Source organism: Drosophila virilis, chromosome 2 (assembly GCF_030788295.1).
Source record: "Drosophila virilis strain 15010-1051.87 chromosome 2, Dvir_AGI_RSII-ME, whole genome shotgun sequence".
In the NCBI taxonomy this organism is placed as follows: domain Eukaryota; kingdom Metazoa; phylum Arthropoda; class Insecta; order Diptera; family Drosophilidae; genus Drosophila; species Drosophila virilis.
This window is the reverse complement of record NC_091544.1, coordinates 9,334,244-9,354,458: the sequence shown is the minus strand read 5'-3', so window position 1 is coordinate 9,354,458 and position 20,215 is coordinate 9,334,244. Positions and strand designations below refer to the sequence as shown.

Below are 20,215 nucleotides of genomic sequence, written 5' to 3'. Positions count from 1 at the left end.
TGATTGATGCATATACACACATATTGTTATACACACACATATGCATACGCAAACACACACGTTGCGATTTTTTTTTTTTGTTTTTGTCAGCGCATAATAATAAAAAAAAGAAACAAGAATATTAATTAGCAAAATTAAAATTTAAATGGACAAATTAAAGTCGAAACTAATTAAAAATGCATTTGAATGCCAATCATTGCTACACTGCACAACAAGTTACAAGTTATTCGCAAATGCAAATGCTACAAAATAATCAACTTTTGCAAAGAAAATTCAAATACTAAATATACTAATTTCTAAATATATACTGCAAAAATATCTGAATTCAATTCTCTTGTACTGTGGCGGCTCGAATATTAGAATATTAGCCTTAAAATTTAATATTTTACTTTTTTCATTTTTAAATATTCAAATAGTCTAATTCATTTTTGTATGAATTGAATTACAAATTTGATTGCTGTTTAAAACAGACGAATTATAATTTTCGAATCGCCACAAGATCCAAAATATTTATATGTAACATGATAAATATGCTTGAAGAAATGAATATATATATAAATAAGCTGGGATTATATTAAGGAAAAAAGTTTCGTCATGTTACATTAAATGCTACATATAAAAAAAAAACATTACTTTAAAAATCTTTGCATAATAATTCTACTTTAAAAAATAACTTATTAAAAATGTTTTTTTTTTTTAACAGTGCTTTTTGGTGCAGATCTAAAAAAGAAATAAATCAATGTTTAAGTCTAAGCCAAATCTATTCGATTCTGCGTCGCACCGGAATCTATAACACTTGGACACCCCATCGATCCCCATCGATCAAACCTTTCTCTCAGTCTCATTCTCTGTCTCAGTTGGCATATTTATTTTCACCCACTTTCTCATGTGATGCTCACTTTCTGGTATCCTTTTGCGCCTTGTGATGCGCCTCCAAGCCTTCGGATAGGCTCTGCAACAAGTTGACCGGAATTAGCTCGGAGCTGGAACGGCCGTTGCCACCGAACCATTGCACCCACACGTGATCGAACTGTTGCGACGGTGTACAGACACCGTCGGGCATCTTAACTATCTTGCCTGGCCAGGCGGGGTGTCCACGTGCCGGCCCCCAGATCAGCTCGCCAATGGCAAATGTTCGCGGTGGCAACAGTGCCACAGTGCCAGTTGGCGAGTTTCTTGCCAACGCGCGGTGTTGTCGACGTGCCCGTTTGGTGGGCGTGCGGCAGGTGGTTTTGAGTGGTGCAGCTTCATTGAGTGCTGGTGCATCCGAAATGGTCGGCAGCTGCGTCGTGGTGGGCGACTCTACATAGAGATTTGGATGCAGCGGCTTGGTTAATGTAGCCGATACTCAATACTCAATACACGATACACGATACCCAGTACCCAACACCCGATACCCGATTCCCGACGGTAGACGAAACAGAACAGAAATCACACAACAAAAGCAGAGTGCAGAGGGATGCGTGGGGTGCGACAAGTGCTTGACATGCATCAGGTGTGTGAGTGATCGGTAGCGGTGACGGTGGTGTTGGTGGTGTGGGTCAGTTAGTGAATGGATGCAGTTAGTGGTTGCTAATGGCATTAGGACACTGGCAAGGTCTTACCCTGGTAGTCAACGCTAACTACTTTCTGATTATGGATAAAGACGCTGTGGTGGCTGTTCGAGGTAGCGGAATGGGGCTGATGCGGGTGCTGGTGTTGGTGCTGGTGCATGGCTTGGCGACCTGATGCCGCCGTTGTTATTGATGGTGTTGACAATGAAGTTGACGATGATGATGAGATGGACAGGGCTGTAGAGCTAGCCAAACGCATACCTTGACCCATAAGACCCACAGAGTGGTTGCTCTCCGTCGCCGTCGGCGCCGGCTGCGATGTGATGTGAATACGCCGAATTTTAGGCTCCGAGGGCTTATACATGCTGCTAGGCTGGCTAAACACGTTACTGCTGCAGATGCCTGTGACAATGACAAGGGATTTAATCAATGAACTGGCATGGATAGCTGTATGAAACACTTACTCCTCTCGCAATCCGTGGAAGAGGGCGACTGGCGGCTCTCGGTACTTTGTGGCGAAATGGCCGCATCAGGCTCCGAGCTGGAGACGCACTGCACCTGAAAAACAACGAGAATTAATATAAATGCAAGATCCCAATTGGAATCACAGCTATGCTGACTGACCATGTCGCCGCTGCCGCTGCTGCGATGGCTGGGCGGTCGCTCGGGACTGCGCGGACTGCATGTGGTGGTATCCGGCGGACTGGCGGCGGTTGCCTGGCGACTACTATGCGACTCCGAGACGAAACTGGTCGCCTGGGGTGGCTGCAGGCTTATATGCTGCTGTGGCTGCGGCTGCTGCTGCTGAATCTGTATGGTGGCCGTGGGACTGGCCTGCACAAAGGATGCGCCGCTCTGCTGAGCTGTGGGCATAACCAGGCCCATGGGCGTCGAGTAGATCTGGCCAATGGGACTGAGCTGTCCATTGGCGCCCACTATATACTGCTGGCCACCGCCGCTGGGCGATATGAAGGAGGGTTTGTTCTGCGGTGAGGGCGTGCGCAGCATCACCGGGCCCTGGTGCGTCAGCAGACTTGTCGTGGGCATATTTTGTATCTGCAACAGGGTTGCGTCCGGGCCCATGACCAGGCCAGCGGGCATAAGTAGCTGCTGCCCAATAAGATTCACCTGCTGCAGTATTTGTCCGTTCTGTAGCAGCAGCTGCTGCGTTTGAGGCGCCGCCGTCGCTGTTTTGTTGACTACAATGCCTTGGATGCCTGGACTCAGCTGGAATTGCTGCGAGAATTGCGGCGGTGGCGCCGTAGCTGCAACCGCCGCGGCATTTGCCGCCTGCTGCAGCAGCGCTGGCGCCTGGCTGGGTATGCTGGGTGAGATCTGTGGCGAATGCGCCTTTGCCGGCGACCCGTTAACACCACAGACCAGCGGCGGCGGCGGTGTGCTGCATACAGAGCTTTTGCGTTTACGTGTCCGCCGCTTAGCCTCGGGCGAGGCAATAATGTGGGTCGCTGGCTGTGGCATACCCAGCAGCTGATGTGGCTCCTGCTGCTGCGTATGTTGCTGCTGTTGCTGGTGGTGGACGATGTAGCCGCCATTGGGCAATGTGTTGAGCAGCACTGTCTGTGGCGCCGCCGCGGCGCCCGCCTGGCTGATCTGACTTATTTGGCTGGCCTGCGAGCTGATTATCTGATGATGCAGCAACTTGGCCCCGTTAGTGTTGAGTATCGGCGAGGGTTGGCTAACAATGTAACCGCCACCAGGCTGTGCGTGCAGCTGTGCTGTCTGCGCCTGCCGCTGCGGCTGTGCAGCGGTTGCCTGCTGCTTACTGGCCGAGGGTATGACCAGCAGTTGGCCGGATGAAGTCATGATCAGCTGGTTGCCGCCAGCATTGCTCGCCATCGATTGCAGGTGAGCCACGGTGGAGTTGGCGCTGCTCAGCGTGGTGCCTGGTCGACTGATGCCCGCCGTGGTCGTAACAATACTGCGTGTGAGCGTAGTGGTTCCATTAATGGCCACCGGCTGGCGTTGACCCACCACGGGCTGACACTGTTGCCGCATCAGACGCAGCTGGGCTGTGGGCTGTACCGTTGCCTGTGTTTGGACCTGGGGCTGGCGCATCTGCATCTGAAGCTGCGCCTGCTGCGGCTTTGGCGAGGCGGAGGGCGTACTCTTGGCCGAGTCTATAGAGTCCGTGGGCGAAGAGAGGCTGTGGCGTGGACTTTCGTGGCTGGTTGAGATGGCGCCAACTTGCTCGGGCCGCTTCTCTGCCTCGGGCCCGCTGCTGGACACTGGCGACTCCTGCGGCGCCGGCACCACTGTAATGCTGGTGATTTGGGGCTTCTGTGGGCGTGCAAATGCAGCTGCCGTATCAACGTGCAGCGAGCGTGCCACATGGCCAGACGCTGCGCTCGGCTCCTGCTCCACTTTGCCGCCGGCAAAGAGCGAGAGACGGCGAATGCGCTCCCTCTGCTGCTGATTCTGGGAACTATGCACAATGGGCTCTTGGGGCAGAGCTCTGGCCGTGGCCGAGCCCGTGGAAGTAGCTGTGACAGGCTTAGCATCTAAGCCCACGCCCAGCGTATTGTGCAGCAGCGTTGTTTGCTGTTGCAGATAGCCCGCGGGATCATCCTTGAAGTTGGGCTGCTGGGCTAACGGAAGAGGAGCAGGGTTAGACGCGTTTGTCGCGGGCTTTATCACATGCGTTGGGGCAGCTATTGCTGCAGCTGTTACTGGAAGAGGAGCAGGAGCTGCTCGCTTTGGCGCGCTGTCCATGCCAGTTGCTTGACTAGTTTGCATCACGGTCGCTGCTGTGCATATGGGCGTGGCTGCGGCTGGAACTGTTGCTGCATATGATGTCCTGCACGCCAGCTTAAAGTTGTTGTTGCTGTTGTTGTTATTGTTGGTGTTGTTGCCATACTTGAGGCAATCAGCGTCTGAAATATAGCCACAATTCAAAGGGAAAAGTCAGCAAAAGATTGCGAGCGTCTCGTTGCTTATGCAAAGTGCGTCGTCCTTAAAGTGCCCGCAACGTGTCCCCCAGCAAGCAAAGGGCGTTCCGCAAAGGTCGCCACTTGCCACTTGCCACTTGCCGCTTGCCGCTTGCCACTTGACGAAAACAGACAACAAAAAGCGCCAAATGCCAAATGGCTGCGAAAGCGAAGCACAATAAAATCAAAACACGAAAACGTGCACCGCAAACTTATGAGCGGAGATCTGGAAGGGAACTAGAGACTGGTTCTAGCCATAGCTGCGGGGAAGTAAGGTTCAGATGGTTCGGCGCTCAGATAATGGCAAATTTAATTAAAATGCGAAATAAAAAGGACAAACACTTCGCTGCGACCATTACCTGCCACATTTAGAAAAGCTCAAAAATGCTTTCAAGTAAAAAGAAAAAGCATTACATTTTTTCGAAAAATTAAATGCCCGTGCAGATATATATTATTTATACGTTAACTAAATAACTAACAAATTTTTTATTAAAGAGCCATTGTTGAAAACAATGTGGAAAAATTGTTTTAGTTTAAGCTATATATTTATATCGGTTCAATCCAGACGAGGAAATGAAAATGATTTTATCAAGATTGATTTTTATGACAGGGGTATTCAAGAAAAAGTTTTCTAATTTGTCGTAATCCGTTTTTAGCTGAACAAGAGTTCTAACAAGTATATACCCTTACATGCAAGATAATATTCTTATATCTAGCACTTCATATATTCGCAGCAAAATGTATTTAAGTCGAAGACTACAAAAGCCTAACCCAATCCCGATTCGTCTTTATAATCTAATAACTATATTAAATAAGGGGCGTCTAGTTGGGCGCTGTGCAAGTCCAACCCTGTGTGGACCGACCCTCTCCTCCCTCCCACTCACATGCAAACACTTGTGTAAGCCGCAGTCGCGAAAATTTCTAAAACGCAGCAAACTTTTGCTTCGCGCCGCAATTTGAATGCCCCCCCCCCCCCCCCCCCCGCTAACAGAACAGAGAGTGCCTGCGCCTCTTGGCCAGTGGGCGTGGGTGATGGGCAGATCGCAACGGACGCGCATGGCTAAACTTTGCCGTCAAGTCCCTTTTGTTTCAATTAACCTTTTCATTTGAAAGTTTTAACAATGTTTGCCCAGCTGCCGAGCACCATGCACAAATGAACCCCACGCCCCGTGGTTGGGGTCAGCCGCCACAGCACCACCTTCTGTGCGGCAAATTGTCAGCCCCACGGCGTAGAGGGCGGCAAGCGCTTAAAGGTGACCCCAAACGCATTCAAAATCCCTTCTTTATTTTTCGTGCGTGTGACTTGCTTTGCGTCTCCTGCAAAGCGGCAACAGTTTTGTCATATCTCAAATTGAAATCCGAACGCGTTGAATGCCACAAAAGCAGAATTGAAAGCCAGACGTTATATCAACAGGGCGCAAGAGACCAAACGGATTTAATGTACAGGGCATACCCTTAACTAGAACAAACACTCTGGGATAGTTTATAAAAAAACACAATACTTTAAATTGCAGCGAGTTATTTGCTTACTCTACCGATTTTAATTGAAAATTGTTTTTATAGCTACCAAAGCAAGTTATGTATACAAATTACTGTGTTTGTTCTGTGTCAGCGATATATGTGAAAAGCTCTTAAGCCCAAAATTATTTAAAATGCCTAAAAAGGGTAATAGGGAGAAGGGAAGGAAGCATCTACGACCGAAGTATACGTATCTTTGGTCAGCATTAACAGCCGAATCCATCTAGCAGGAAGGTCCTCTAGAACGTAGGTCTTCCTAATGCCCGCGCAGTTCGATAATCGATAAATGGCCTCATATCCAACAATCGTTAAGAAAGATATCGTAATCCTATTTTTTTTAGCAGAAATCTCTATGACTAGCTCTTTGGCTAGTCACCAAATTTGATATGTGGCTTCTAGAATAGAATCAAATTCATTTTCTGCTCCATTTGGTGTTGGCAAAAGAAGGTGCAGGATATCTCCTAGTCGGGCAACGACTAGGACACTTTTACCTCTTATTCAGGTATATTAAAGAAACTCGCTTTCTTTTAGAGAACTGTCCAACATTTTAGTCAACTCTCTCTGAATTGTAATTGCAAACTTTTTATAATTACCTGAGTAATTAGAAGTAATTTAATTTAATATTTAATCCCTTGCAAAGTTAACAAACTTCCGTTGATTAAACAAACTGTTGTTTAATTAGTTTAGTAATTTGTTAAAGCTTATTTTTCCTTAGTCAATAAGAAGCATAATTGTAATTGCGAGCTTGTTTGTAATTACTCAACTAATTAAACATATTCTCTTTTTTCTTTTGGCAAAATTATCAATTACATTACTTTACATGGCTGTCGAGCAACGCCCTAACAAGCGAGCTCAGACAGCGCTAGAAACTTTTAACACGGATTTGGGCAATAAAAATGCTGTTTAAAGTTTCTAGCCACTTTCGTTTGTGGCCAAAAATTCGTACAGTTAGCGCTGGTTGCCAGTAACTTTTTCATGCCCCCGCCCCTGCCCATTGTCGGCCACGACTGGCTGCTGCGGGCGCTCTGAAGTGGAAATGTTAAACAGTTGAGGGTATTTAATAAACATAATATTTATGTTTACAAATGCCCAGATCCATGCAGCTGCCCGGAGCTATACGGCAGATGAGGCGACATTCCTGAACGGGCTTTTGACTGCACAAACATGTTCAGGTCCTTTGACAGGCGCGTACAAAGGACGAAGTAAGCACACACACACACACACCCACACACACACACACGCACACAAGGGCCCAGAGAAAAGCAAACAAACAGCGGGCGAAAAAAAAAACATGACGCAAGCCAATGCAAGGAGAGAGGAGTTGTCGGAGGGGGGCAGCTGCAAGTGCACTTGCTGTCAAGGCAACGCTGTTGCCACGCCTACGTCCTCAAAGCGCTGATGCTTAAAGCTTGTTGAACTCGCCAATCCATTTGTTTTTTTTTTTTTTTTGTTGCTGTTGCTTTGCTTTTAACATATGTGCGTATCATCCTTTTTGCAATACTATGCTCTGTCTCTCTCTATATTCCACTCTCTGCATCTATCTATCTCGCTCTCTGTCTCTCTCTGTCCCTTTCTTCCACTTGCAATGTGTGCTTTTTCACTTTATCATTGTCTAGGCAGTGTTTTCCACTTGCCAGCATGCCAAGCACATTCCAATTGCATCCGTTATGCATGTGTCTGTGTGCTTGTGTGTGTGTGTACGTGTGGATAGGTATGCGCATATGTACATAGCATTGTTTGTTTGCACCGTGTGCTTTTGGCTCCTGCTGTGCTGCCTTTCGCGAGGTTTGCTTTACTTTTCTCGGCCTCGCCTGCACTTATCGCACGTATCTACACTATTTTCAACTGTTCTTCGCTACCCACCGCCCCCACCCCTTGTCACGCCCTACTTTCCCTCGAGCTTGACGTCGTTTTTGCAATCGAGCAAAATATGCAGTTCTCACAATTCTTTTGCTTTAGCATACTTTAGTGCGCAGCAAAGGCTCGGCTACCGCTGGGAACGTTTGCCGTTGCCCATTTTGCCAGGGTTGTCATGGCATTGAAAATGGAATGCACACTTTAATTAGCAAGATTTATATAGGGTTCTTTTTTTGCCTGTTTCAGTCTATACCAACGTTGGTATGTTGAAATGTACTATTTTATATGCTTGGCATTTTAATTTTGTCATGAGATGTTTAAGGCATGGAGAAAGACTTTTCCGACCCCATAAAGTATATATATATATTTATATATTTCACTGCGTTCTAGTTCTTCAACATTAGCTATATTTTTAATTTATATATTTTAAGACTGAAAGTTAACAGCAAATGCTGTTAACACATGCAAAAATCTTTACAATTGACTAATTTGGATTATTTTAAGCTCCTTGATTTTCTGTTGAAGCTATTTCCAGTTAAGTCTATCAAGGACTCTGTACTTGCCTTATTATGCATCAAAGGCAATATCTGTTTAAAGTACAAGGCTTGATATTTAATTATATACTGTGGCACTGTGCCAACCCTATTCAGTCAAGCACTAAGCTTAAATATAGTGTCGTTTGTCCTGCCCTGCTTTTTGTTGTTATTGCTTAACGTTGATTAAAGTTGGTCTACAGTTTTTTTTAGCTGTCAGCCCGCGCACTCACCTTTGTTGGCCAGTTCAAGAGTTGTTGCCGTTGTTGCAGTTGCTGACGTTGTCGTTGTTGTGGCTGTTGTTGTTGCTGCTGTTGTTGAAGCTGCTGTTGCTGTTGTCATCAGCGCAGTAAATGCATCGCCAACAGTGACAGCAGCTGTTGATGTTGCAGTTGCTGCTGCTGCTGCTGCTGCTGCTGCTGCTGTCACCGACATTGTTGCCATCATTAAATCCTTGACGGGCTGCGGATTGTGCACCTTCTCCGATTCGAGCAAATGCCGTTGATGCGAGCAGAGCGACGTGGTTGTCGCATTTACGGTCTCCTGGCCGCTACCTGGCGACACCTTTAATGGCATGTTGGGCACCTGCAATTAACATAATGCAACAAATTGCCACATTAGCAATTAGAATTCAACAGCTCTGCGATAATGGATTGTGGCGCCGTCGACAACGCATTTGCGATTCATGCTGTCAATTTGAAATCGAAATTTTAATCACACACACAGGCACAACCACACACAGCTGGGATACACATAGACCTGGGTGCTGTTATTAATTTACATATAAAACGTGAGTCGCATTGGCAAAAACTCAACAAACGCCCCATCGAAGTTTGCCGTCCAATACGACGCTTTTTATACCCTAGAGTTATATAATAGACGGGTGTTTTTAGTTTCCTAAATCGTTTAATTTTCTCTGAAAAGTTTATTTATACTATTGATCAATCAGAATTATACCCTTTACTCTTAACAGCATGTCAGGTGCAGTCTTTTGGGATTGACAAATATATAAAGACAGAAAAACATATCCTGGTTCGGACTTAAGCTTTAAATGCTACAGAATGTACACATCTATAAACATATATAGATCACTTTTTCTTAACGTTTCCAAAGAATAAATATAGGGTATTGCTAAGTCGTTAGCCCAACTAAATGTTATTTAGTTGTTTGTTTTGCTTAGGTAACCTTCAGCACATAAACTGCAGTATAAACAAATACACAAACAAACCAACACACACACACAAAGACACACACACACACACACACACACACACACGCAAGGCAGCTCGGAGCAAGCGTCCAATTAGCATTTTTGTAAGTAGATACCTGAGACAGACCCAATCGAGTATACCGAACACATGTAATCCAATCAGATGCTGCAAATTGCGCTTATTGAGTACATCAAAAGATTTGATGGCGCCATAGCAACGCCTCTGCCCCGACCCCAAGCCGACTACAGGTGCATAAGGCTAGGAATTTATGCAAATGAGTCATTTGGGGGCATCGATTTGCACGCCTCGAAGCATGACTGCGACCCTTTTTTGGGTCTGGCCGCGCCTTTTGTGTCATTTCAATCAGTGGACGGCAATTGCTACATTGGCCGCTTAAGCGCTGGAAACGAGTCTCTACCAATTTGGTCAACAATTTGCGCAAAAGCACTCGCAACGAATAAACGAGCGAACTCAAGTGAAAATTCCATGGTCCAAACTTGGATAAAAAAAAAATACATAAAAACGTTTAGCTAGAAACAGCGACAAACAAGTCAGATTATTCCAGCCGGATGCAATCGACTGCATCAATACTCGCTCACGGTCTAAAAACAGATCGGAACAGAAGAACTTTTTGGTCTTTAGAGAAGCGCCCAATGCGAGTAAAAATATAATCTAATTCTAATCTATCTTACACGAATATATATTCCAAGTAACAATTCTCTAAATTCAATTGCTTTTAAGGGACAATCGGACGAGATTGCACGGACGCAGTTTGCACAAAACTAATATACTCATTTCACTTTGTGAACCAATGTGCTCTTGCCTTAAAAGTCCGATTGTAACTGCATAACAACTACAAATGATGTGAACAAAAGCTGTACAAGAAATCAGAAATCCATTAAACTTTCAGCAATGCCCTCTCTTACAACTCACTCAAGTGTGTGCCACAAATTCATAGCCAACTAAAGAGCTACAAATACATTTATCTATCTCGAGGCGGCACACATTGAAGTTTATTAATTTGACACGCCCAAGCCAGATAGGCATTATACAAATTCTCTTGGGCGTTTCCAATCTCTGGTCCCAAATATTCAATTCCCAGTTGATGACTTCACCCAGAACGACACTCAACCCAGACGGTTGTTGTTGTTCTTGTCTTTGCTCTGTATTTTCATATTTCAGTTGCTGCTGTGGCTTTTCATATTGCCGTTGTTGTGGCTGCTATTGCCACTTAGTCAGAAGGCAGTCGGCCTGCCTTGCAAAGGCTGCCACAAAAAGCAAATATAATTTCAGCATTTCAAACGCAATAAAACCTACCTCCCGCAACCCCTGGCGTCGCCTAGACAATGAATGAGCTTTCGAGTTGCTGCACAAACCTCAGAGCCGACTCTTCCTTCAAACTCAACCTCGCCTCGAAAATATGTGGCAAATTTTGCATTTGCAACAGGGTCCTCGTTTTGGGAGTCCAACTGTCAGCTTTGTAAATAATATGACATGCGAAATGCAACACAGACAGAATCCTCTCACATAGCAGCCGAGTCCTGGTCCCATGCCCAAGCTGGACTGGGAAATTAAATGCGAGCCATTGTGAAATTTTCAAAATATTATAACATATATGCACAATAATTTAAATGTCATTAAATGGAAAAATCATTTATTGGCAAAAGCCATGCATGTTGCGGCAAAAACAACAACAACAAGCTGAAAGTCTGCATTATGGTTAACCATATCATTCAATCATTCAATATCTATTATTGTGTTCTGCTGAAGAGCATGAACTATCAAAGGACATAAGCCAACTATCAAAATATCGAGATAAAAATTGCAAATAAATTTGGGATTAAAGCCAAAATCGATATGACATTCCGCATTCATTCCCAAATATGAGTAAAATCTAGAGGTACGATCGGGATTATATCCATAATGAAAATCAATTGTTAAAGAAGGCGCTTTTTATTGCAGTCCACATTTTTGTGATTTCTCCTGAAAAATCCAAATGAATTGAGAATCATTTAGATAAGATAAAATATTCTATATAACAATAAATTGCTTCAATTATTTAATATATCATTTTTTTGCAATAGCAAAATATTATTTTGCGGTAAGAATTTAAGTAGCAGCAGAATCCTTTGGATTATATAATTTCTCAATATAATCAAATACAAATTGAAGGAAAGGCTAGTTCAGATTTGCAATGAATATCGAAATATGTGTAATGTTCATTATGCCTTGTTTAACAAATGCCCTGGATACAGGGTATAGCGACGGGGAGTGTAATTAATTAATACATGCATAATTATACATTATCCTTATGTATAGTCTTGTTTATTGTACAAATACATAAAAAGTTATGTGTGTTTACAGATGGCATGTTCAAAATGCATTTTGCATATATTTGACATATTAACTGTCGCTGTTTTTGACAGAAACGAGTGGAAGGGAGAAGAGCGGGGCCAGGCAGCCAGGAGACAGGGGACACGCCTATGTGAAACACGCAATAAAATGCCAAACGACAGAGGCAAAAATACCAACAAAACATTGCACTTTTGCATGCATAATTGCGACGAAATTAAAGCAAAATGCGCAGACAGCGGGGGGTTTGGAAAAAAAGAGTGAGACCTGAACGGTCGCTATAATGGTGGTGGCAAGCGTTGGGCAGGTGTGAAGCTTGTGCACAGGTGCATGGCCGGTGTTGGATTTCATTAACATCATAATGACCGTCGAGCGCTCGACGCCAGACGCCAGACGTCCGACAGCGTTAATCCTGGCCGTTGCACAACAATGAGTTGGTCGCATGTACACTGACGCTTTCTTCGTTGCAGCATAAACTCGCCACTCCCTACCGCCCTCTCGCACCCTCCAGTCAAGCACACACCAGCCATTTTTCTTTAGTTGCAGCTGACGCTTTTACTCTTACTCTGGCGCATTTGAGCGCACTCGCGACAGGAACTTGTGGCACTGCCGGATGTGAGTAATCGCTCAGTCACGTCGACAACGTGGCCAACGTTGCGTTGCTGCGTTGCCGTTATCCTGCAGGACATTGCTGTGCTCCAAGATTTCCGTGCCGCACTGGACACTATGCCATGCATGACGTAACCCGCAACGGAAATCGCTCTGCTCGCATGCAATGTCCTGCCTAATGGACGCCAAAGTGTAGAAGTCGCAGCAGCGGCAGATGGAGGCATGTTGCAAGCTTGGAATTTTCCAATCAAAACAGCAGATTTAAGTAAATTCTTGTATCCAGAACCTTTGCTTTGTCTTTACTTTCTACAATATTTGCCTTTGACCTGCTGTGTCCGTATTATTTTCCACCTTTCTGCAGTATTCATTCAACCAAACTGTTTTCATTTGCTATGTCTTGCCTCGAAGTCAACGGAAAGCGGATGGGTTACTGCAGTTTAAGCCCATCTGTGGCAACATATACATCATGGCGTACTGCATCACGTCTGTCGGGGCACAGCTCATTTGACTCCACGCCCTTTCCCGCGTAATGCCACGCTGTCTGCTCTCGGCGCGTACAACATTTAATTTGGACTAATGAAGTTTCTATAAAAACCCGCGTAAGTGACTGGCAAGGAAAAGGCGATGCGGCAACCGTGGCAAACGATGCAAAGCAAACCAAGCTGAACAGCAGTAAAAACGATTCCAGCTCGAACCTCAGCCAGAAATTCAATTTTGGCCAAAAGTGAACCTGAAATTTGCGCGGCAATTGCTCTTCCTGCTTGCAATTGGAGTGACGTGCAAATTGTACAGAAATGGGAAAAAACAGCAGCAAGCAATGCGTTAAAATTGCAAAGTCTCATCACACCCAGAGATACCCTCGAAATAATAGATTTGTAGTGCATGCTTGATCAAGCACTAGATACGATGTGTACTCAGCATTTGTAGTTGCTGCCATAAAGAGGATATTTCTGTAACTATCTGCTACCAATCATTAACTAAACAGCATACCCTATTGGGTGCTTTGTGCTGGGTATGCGAGGCACAACTGACACATCGCCTCGGCCCACCTGCCGTCGCTGGCCCAGCGTTAATTGTTTTAGTTGTTGTTCCATGAATATGCTAAATTGTCTGCTGCGTTTTGCGTCAACCCGTTGTTGCACGTTCCGCCCCGGCAATCTCTCACCATGCTGTTCGTTCAGCAAATGTTTATAAATGCAAATTGGCCGAAAAGTGCACCAGCAGCAGCAGGAGGAACGACACCGACAGCGTCACTTTCTGAACGTGCTTGGTTAAATTTTGTGTAGTAGGGCGTGCGGGCGGACGGGCAGCATGGTTAAATGACTAAAGCGCTTCACTGGGATTGACTGTAGCTCACTTTCGGTTTCGGACAGGCACTGGCCAGACAAGTGCCACCAACTTGGCCCTGACATCTCCAATCGTGGGGCTGATGTGGGGCAACGGGCAGCCTTCACGCTCAAGAAAGACAACCAGCTGAGCCGTTGGAAAACAAACTTGGCTTGGGCGCAGGGCCATTTAAATAGCATCATTTTGACTTTTGTGGCTTGAGTGTGAGTGTGTGTTTGTTTGTGTATGTATGTATCTGGGTGTGTGTGTGTGTCGTAAGCGAAGCAGCAACAACAACAACAATCCCCATTGCGTTTTAATTTTTGGTTTTATTTTTATTGAGAGCTGTAAATTTTGAGCTGCCGTCGACGTTCGACGCTGACCTTCTCAAGTTTGTTTGCTTATTGTTTCAGTTGTTATTGTTGTTGTTGCTGTTGTCCGTTTGCATTGAGCTTGCGTCAAGCTGACGCACTGACTGACAGACTTACAGACAGCTAAAGCGATCTGAGGCCGGGGCCAAAGTTTTATTTGTTTGTTCAACTTGCTTTACACACATTGCGTTCAACGTGCTCAAAATAGAACCCAGTGGAATACTTAAGGTATATATAGATATATATATATATATATATTTATATATAAATATACATATATACATGCTTAGGTACACTTAAAGTCAGCTGGGGCAAAATCAATTGCAATTGTTTCGCACTTATCGGCAAGGCGCAGCATTTCGTTTTTCGTGTGCACTTTGCGTTACGATTGGAAATTTCAATTGCAAATGATTGTTTAATTAGCGTCAATTGCAGTTCAGCTATGTGAGTATTAACTGTATGCATGTGTGTGGGAGATACAGAACACGTTCAAAGGGTAATAAAAATGTTGAGTTGATCGAATCAGGAACTTATGTATGTGTGTTTATTTCAGCTGAATATCTAACGAATTAAGTATACGCAATGAATATTGCGCATACGACATGTTGAACAGCAATCATTTATACGCAAACAGTAATCAAACAGAAACACATCTGGGTGTGTTTGTGTAAGCAATTGCGCAAACCAAAGCAATGCCCATTAAATAGAGCAATATATATTATAAGGTCAAAAATATATACGTGTGCATATCTCAAACATATTACTGTATATATGTTTCAGTTCTTTTATACTTAACGCCAACCAAGCATACTTTCCGTTAATCGGAAAATAAAAAACGGGTTTTTTTTTTTGTTTCAATGTTGGCCTTCTAGGCGATTCTCATAAATTCAACTAAGAGAGATTGATTATAAGCGTTGGCAATGTAATAAACATAATGTATATTCTATGTTCATTGTTACCCTCCAGTTTTTTGCTTCTTATGTTTAAATTTACAAATATTTCTTAACATCAAAACTGACCTATTTGTGATGCCAAGCCAATTATTACAACTTTCCGTTACTTTATGATAACCTCTTAAGTCTATAATACAACTATGTACTAGTTTAAGTAGGTTTAACTCAGCCTAACTTTCAGTTTTGATAAAACTTTGGCTAAGCAGCAAAACTGCTGAGCTTAACTTTTAGTTTTGATTCAACTTTGACTAAGCCGTAATTTGTAGGTATAACCAAATAAATATTTGCTAAAGTACTTTCCCATAGCAGTTAACTAAGTCACTCAACTTCAGTCACATAAATCTAAAGAGATCTGAAAAAATAACATATATTATAATTTGCAGCACAAACTCCGCAACGTGACAGCAAGCTGGCGTTATACGATATGTTGTTATGGAACATGTCTAATGCGCCGTAAAGCTGGCGGCCCGTGAGTGTGACACTCGAGTGGCAACTTTCACCCAACACGCAAGAAACAATCCCTAACCTACCACACCTCGTTGCAAGAGACACAAAGGCAACTTAAGCGACAGCAAAATGGCAATAATCAAAACAAAAAAGCGAACAAACCAATAAACAAGCGTAGACTTCATTATGAAGCCACATCAATCATTGCCAAAACGCGATACCCAAGCGCCTAGAGGGACGAGCGGGTAGGGCTGAACGTCCAGACATTAGGTGAATGTGCTGCCAAGAGACGTCGACAAGAGCTGCAGAAAAAAGCACAGTTGCCATTTTGCCACAACGATGTGCAGATACACAGACATAACTAGGGAGAGAGAATGACAAAGGGAAGTGGCAAGCGAGAGGCAGTAAGAGAGTGGGGGAAAGGGGGAGAGAGATCTGCAGCTGGAGCCAAGACAGTCAACGACTTTGTGGTCAGCCTGGTGTGGCAAGGGGCGAGTGGCGGCCGGAGGGCTTCTTCGGTGGCACAATAAAGTGTTTAGTAAACAAATTGCGGCTGCCTTTTGATAATATGCACGCAGTCAGCTGAGCAGCTGCAGCGCAGCCTGCAAGTCACACAAGAGGGGCGAAGTTAGTGCGGGGAGTGGCAATGGGGATAAGTTATAAGTGCATTGCACCGAAAAATCGATTGACGAAAACCACAAAGAAGACAAGAGCGGCACGGGGGGCAGAGATGTGGAGATGTGTGGTTTAGAAAGGTTTAGGTAATACTTGTGTGTGTGTGTGCGTGTGTGTGTGTGTGTGTGGGCGATGCAAAAGGACATTGATTGTGTGCGGGCGGACAGAAGTGCGAACAGACGGACGGGCGTTGGCGCCGACGTCACGCAAAAACCAAAGAGAAAACCATAAACTTAAATTAATGACCTCAGTCGAGGCGCAGCTGAATGGCAAGGACCGGGACTGGGTGCAAGCAAAACGAAAAGTCAATAAGAGCAAGAGGCAGAGCAGACCAGAGCAGAGCAAGAGCCAGAGCCAGAGCCAGAGCCAGAAGATGATGAAGACAAAGAAATTGTGGAAAAAGCGGAGCGCCTGCACATAGTGTTATTGTACTTTGTATGTGATTTACCGTTGCAGTTGCGCTGCTCCAATTGGAAATGTATCTTATTGCTGGCGATTTCACTGCGATTCTCAATATACACACATACATACACACACACACACACACACACATCAAGATGAAAATGCTTGTCAATCCGGAGCAAGACGGGCGGCGGCAGATGGTCGCCCGTTTTGAGCGATCAAAGCTGGCTAAATGATTATGCAGTCGACGTCGACGTTGACGTCGACATAGCCGATTTGTTGTCAAACTGGTTTTACAAATATTTTGCGTTCATCTGTTGCCCAAGCGATGGGGTATGTGTGTGTGTGTGTGTGTGTGTGTGTATCTGTGTGTATATATAAAGCCATGCGGCAGTTACATGGCTGCAACGCTTAGTGAAAGTCGCTTGAATGCCGTTTTCTGTGTGCCCAGGCCGCTGCCCCTACCACTGCCTCTGCCTAGAGCTCATTGCTAGTTAGCTCAATGCGCATTCAATTAGGTTTAGCTCAGGCTTTAGACTTTGACTGCCAGCTAACCCAGCTGGTATTTACAGACAATTATGAGACAAACTAGTTGGATTTACTGCTGACTTACCTGGGCATTAAAATCGAAAAAGTACTCCGGCCTCAGCGGACACGGCAGGCCGCATTTGCAGGTACCCTGTGTTAGCAAATAGTCCTTGATTTGGAATTGTGTGCGCAGCGTTTTACCCGTTGGACTGCAATAAAAATAGTAACCATGCATAAGTAGTGAAGGTGGTGTGCTTGGAAATTATGTTATTCATTATTTATTAGTTAATGGCACAATTTGTTGTATGTAAATGCCAATTACAAAGTCGTCAGCAATAGCTTAACTGTGGCCGCAACTAACCCGTCCCAGTGCAGGCAATTAACCCCAGCCATGCCAACAGTTAACAGAGTGCAAAGGCTGCACGAGCAACACGCGGCTGTTTAACTAACAGCTCATTAACATAAATGGGCAAGTGACGCGCCCGTTCGCATTAACATGACAATGTTAAACGATAGTTGGCAACTCGCGCATATTCTTACATGTCTGCATGTGTCTGCATGTATGTGAGCACATACATAAATTAATACCAATCAGAATTGTTCGCTGTTCGTTTTGATCGCATGTCAAATAAGTGCGCACCGCTCAGCGCATAATTCAAACTGGTTTTTATTATATATTTACGCGCAGTTTTCGCTCTCCACGTGAGTTTCTCACCGAGCCGAACACTCGTGGAATTGAGTCGCGTGATTTGACGATCCGGCTCAGAAGTGGGCATACAAATCATTTGATGCGCTTATTAAAGTACATTTGTCTTCGCTCTATCATTGAGCTACGGAACTCGAATCTCAAATAATGTTATAGTTTTCCCAACTGGTTCAGCAGATCTTTTGTTATGCGATTTCGGAAATCTAGTTCTACCCGCTTTGCAACAATTGCTAGCTGCCTTTTAGGGTATTCGGTATTCCTGCCCGAGCGAAAACCACATTCGTAATCCGTTTTGTGCTTATTTCATATTTACAACAATGAAATTTATAAAAAAGGAAAGATTTAAATTTGAACAGCATTAAAATATGCGCAGAACCAAAAAGCGAATCCAGTGAATCCAGTTTATTTTTTTTCTTCCTTTTTTTGACTCAACTCTGTCCAGCCCCTGCCCCTGGAGCAGGGGCCACGCATGACCGCAAATGCTGAAAAGTTCTGCTCGCTTTATATTTTGCGCATAAAAATCATTGGGGTTAAAAAACATGGCAAAAAAAAAAAAACAAAAAAAAAAAACAAAGTAGAAAAAAAAGTGGAAAAAACGACGCTGGCTGCTTATTAATTATAAAGTGTGAGCATGTTGATGGAATCAAGGGCGCTGCCAATGATGACGACGTCGAGCCGCACTTGAGCCCAGCGAGGCATCTGAGCCAAAAAATAAAAATGAATGTTGTATGGCAAAAGCTGCGACTGAGTGAGGGGTAGAACCTTGCGACTGCTCTTCAACTCGTGTGTGAAATCTGAATAATGCATAAAGTGTAAAAGCGGCAGGGGCACTAAACGGAACCGAACGCAACGCAACTAAAGGATGGCAACAACAGCAGCAACAACTCTGCACAGAGACGACAATCTACATAATTGAGCGGCAACAACAGCAACAAGCGTGTTGCAAGTTAAACGAGTATGCGAGAATTGTCAATTGAGTAGCCCGGCAGCAGCACTGGATGAGTTTTGGACTGGGACTGGGACTGGGCCGGATCGTAGCCCATGGTCAACGCCGCCGCATTGGTTCTCATCAATGGGCCTCACAGAAGAAGGGAAAAAAGGGTCGACTTAAAACTGGTTTGGTTTATTAATTATTTTTAGCTAGTTGCTTGGCTGTAAGCTAAAATCGATGGCAAGTCAATTGGCAGACTCTGCGAGAAGTAGTAGCGGGGGGTTGGTTGGGCTGGGGGGTATTGGCAATAAGCATCATCAACGCCAAAGCTTATAGCTCAATTTGTATGCAGCTGGCGTGGCCCACGGCTGGCTTAAGGGCCCACAATTACGACCAGAATGCTAGCGGTAGTCTTTTCCAGCTTGGAGCTTCGTTTGACTCATTAAATTTTGTATTCACACAAAATGCGCTAATAACATGATGGAGCACCAAAGCTGAAGTCTTATCCATCGGAAAGGCGTTGGACTAACGAGTTAAAATAATTTAATAAATGACACGCACAAAGCGCGTCAAGTGGCCAAAGTGGCCGGTTGAATGCGCCCCAAAGCACGCCGTGACGCGACTCTGTCTGAGAAGGTGGAAAAGTGTGTACGCCTCTGTGACCTTGAAGTGCACCCTCGAGCCAGCCCAGAATGCGGCGCGGCTACCAAGACACCAGAGCGGAGGGGCATGCGCGGACTGGGCCTATTGCTAAATTAATAAACCCGACCAGCGATAGCACAGGCAACGCCAAGCGGGCCGAAACTGTTCAAATATTCTGCCACAATTGCGAAAGGAGCGGAGGTCAGGTGACAGCAGAAGCCTGATTGTTGTTGTTGCAACGTTAAATGTAAGGACTCAAGTGTTTAATCAGCGATTGTAACTATGTAAATTAAATTGCTTTGATTAAATTTTGTTATTGTGGAATCCTTTCAATGCTAGGTGATATGGCTAAGGGCCTACGATTAACATAAGTTACACTGTTATTAACATGAATTCCTACAGATGTTAAGTTAACATGAGTTATATTCCTTATAGATTTTTCAATCAAATTTGATAGCAAAAGCTATTTTTAGCAAACTCATAATAGTGTTGATTTAAACTAACTATTGACATTAACAGTTAAGTAAAGCCATAAACAATTTCGCAGATCAATAAACATTTTGATGCCCAAAATCGAACTGAGAAAAACCGATAAAAATGTTTATCTAATTTTTTTCTCCAATATTTATTCCCACGAATCGATCAGCGACAAATTT

The 20,215-nt window shown here is 44.4% G+C and overlaps 1 protein-coding gene across 6 annotated transcripts in view; it reads right to left on the bottom strand.

Annotated features, from left to right (window-relative positions):
* The window catches only part of sba (six-banded), a 29,191-nt gene that overhangs the window by 4,362 nt on the left and 4,614 nt on the right, over positions 1 to 20,215 (bottom strand). For 2 of the 6 annotated variants that reach the window (XM_070207472.1, XM_032439384.2), the window contains exons 3-7: positions 17,366 to 17,489; positions 8,640 to 8,991; positions 2,178 to 4,444; positions 2,018 to 2,111; positions 1,605 to 1,955 (exon numbers count right to left, since the gene is read on the bottom strand). In XM_070207472.1, coding sequence (XP_070063573.1) covers positions 1,605 to 1,955; positions 2,018 to 2,111; positions 2,178 to 4,444; positions 8,640 to 8,991; positions 17,366 to 17,489 — 3,188 coding nt within the window. Of the gene's footprint in view, positions 1 to 899; positions 1,303 to 1,604; positions 1,956 to 2,017; positions 2,112 to 2,177; positions 4,445 to 8,639; positions 8,992 to 17,365; positions 17,490 to 20,215 lie in introns of all 6 variants that reach the window. The other 4 variants (XM_032439381.2, XM_032439383.2, XM_032439382.2 and 1 more) reach the window with 4 other exon arrangements.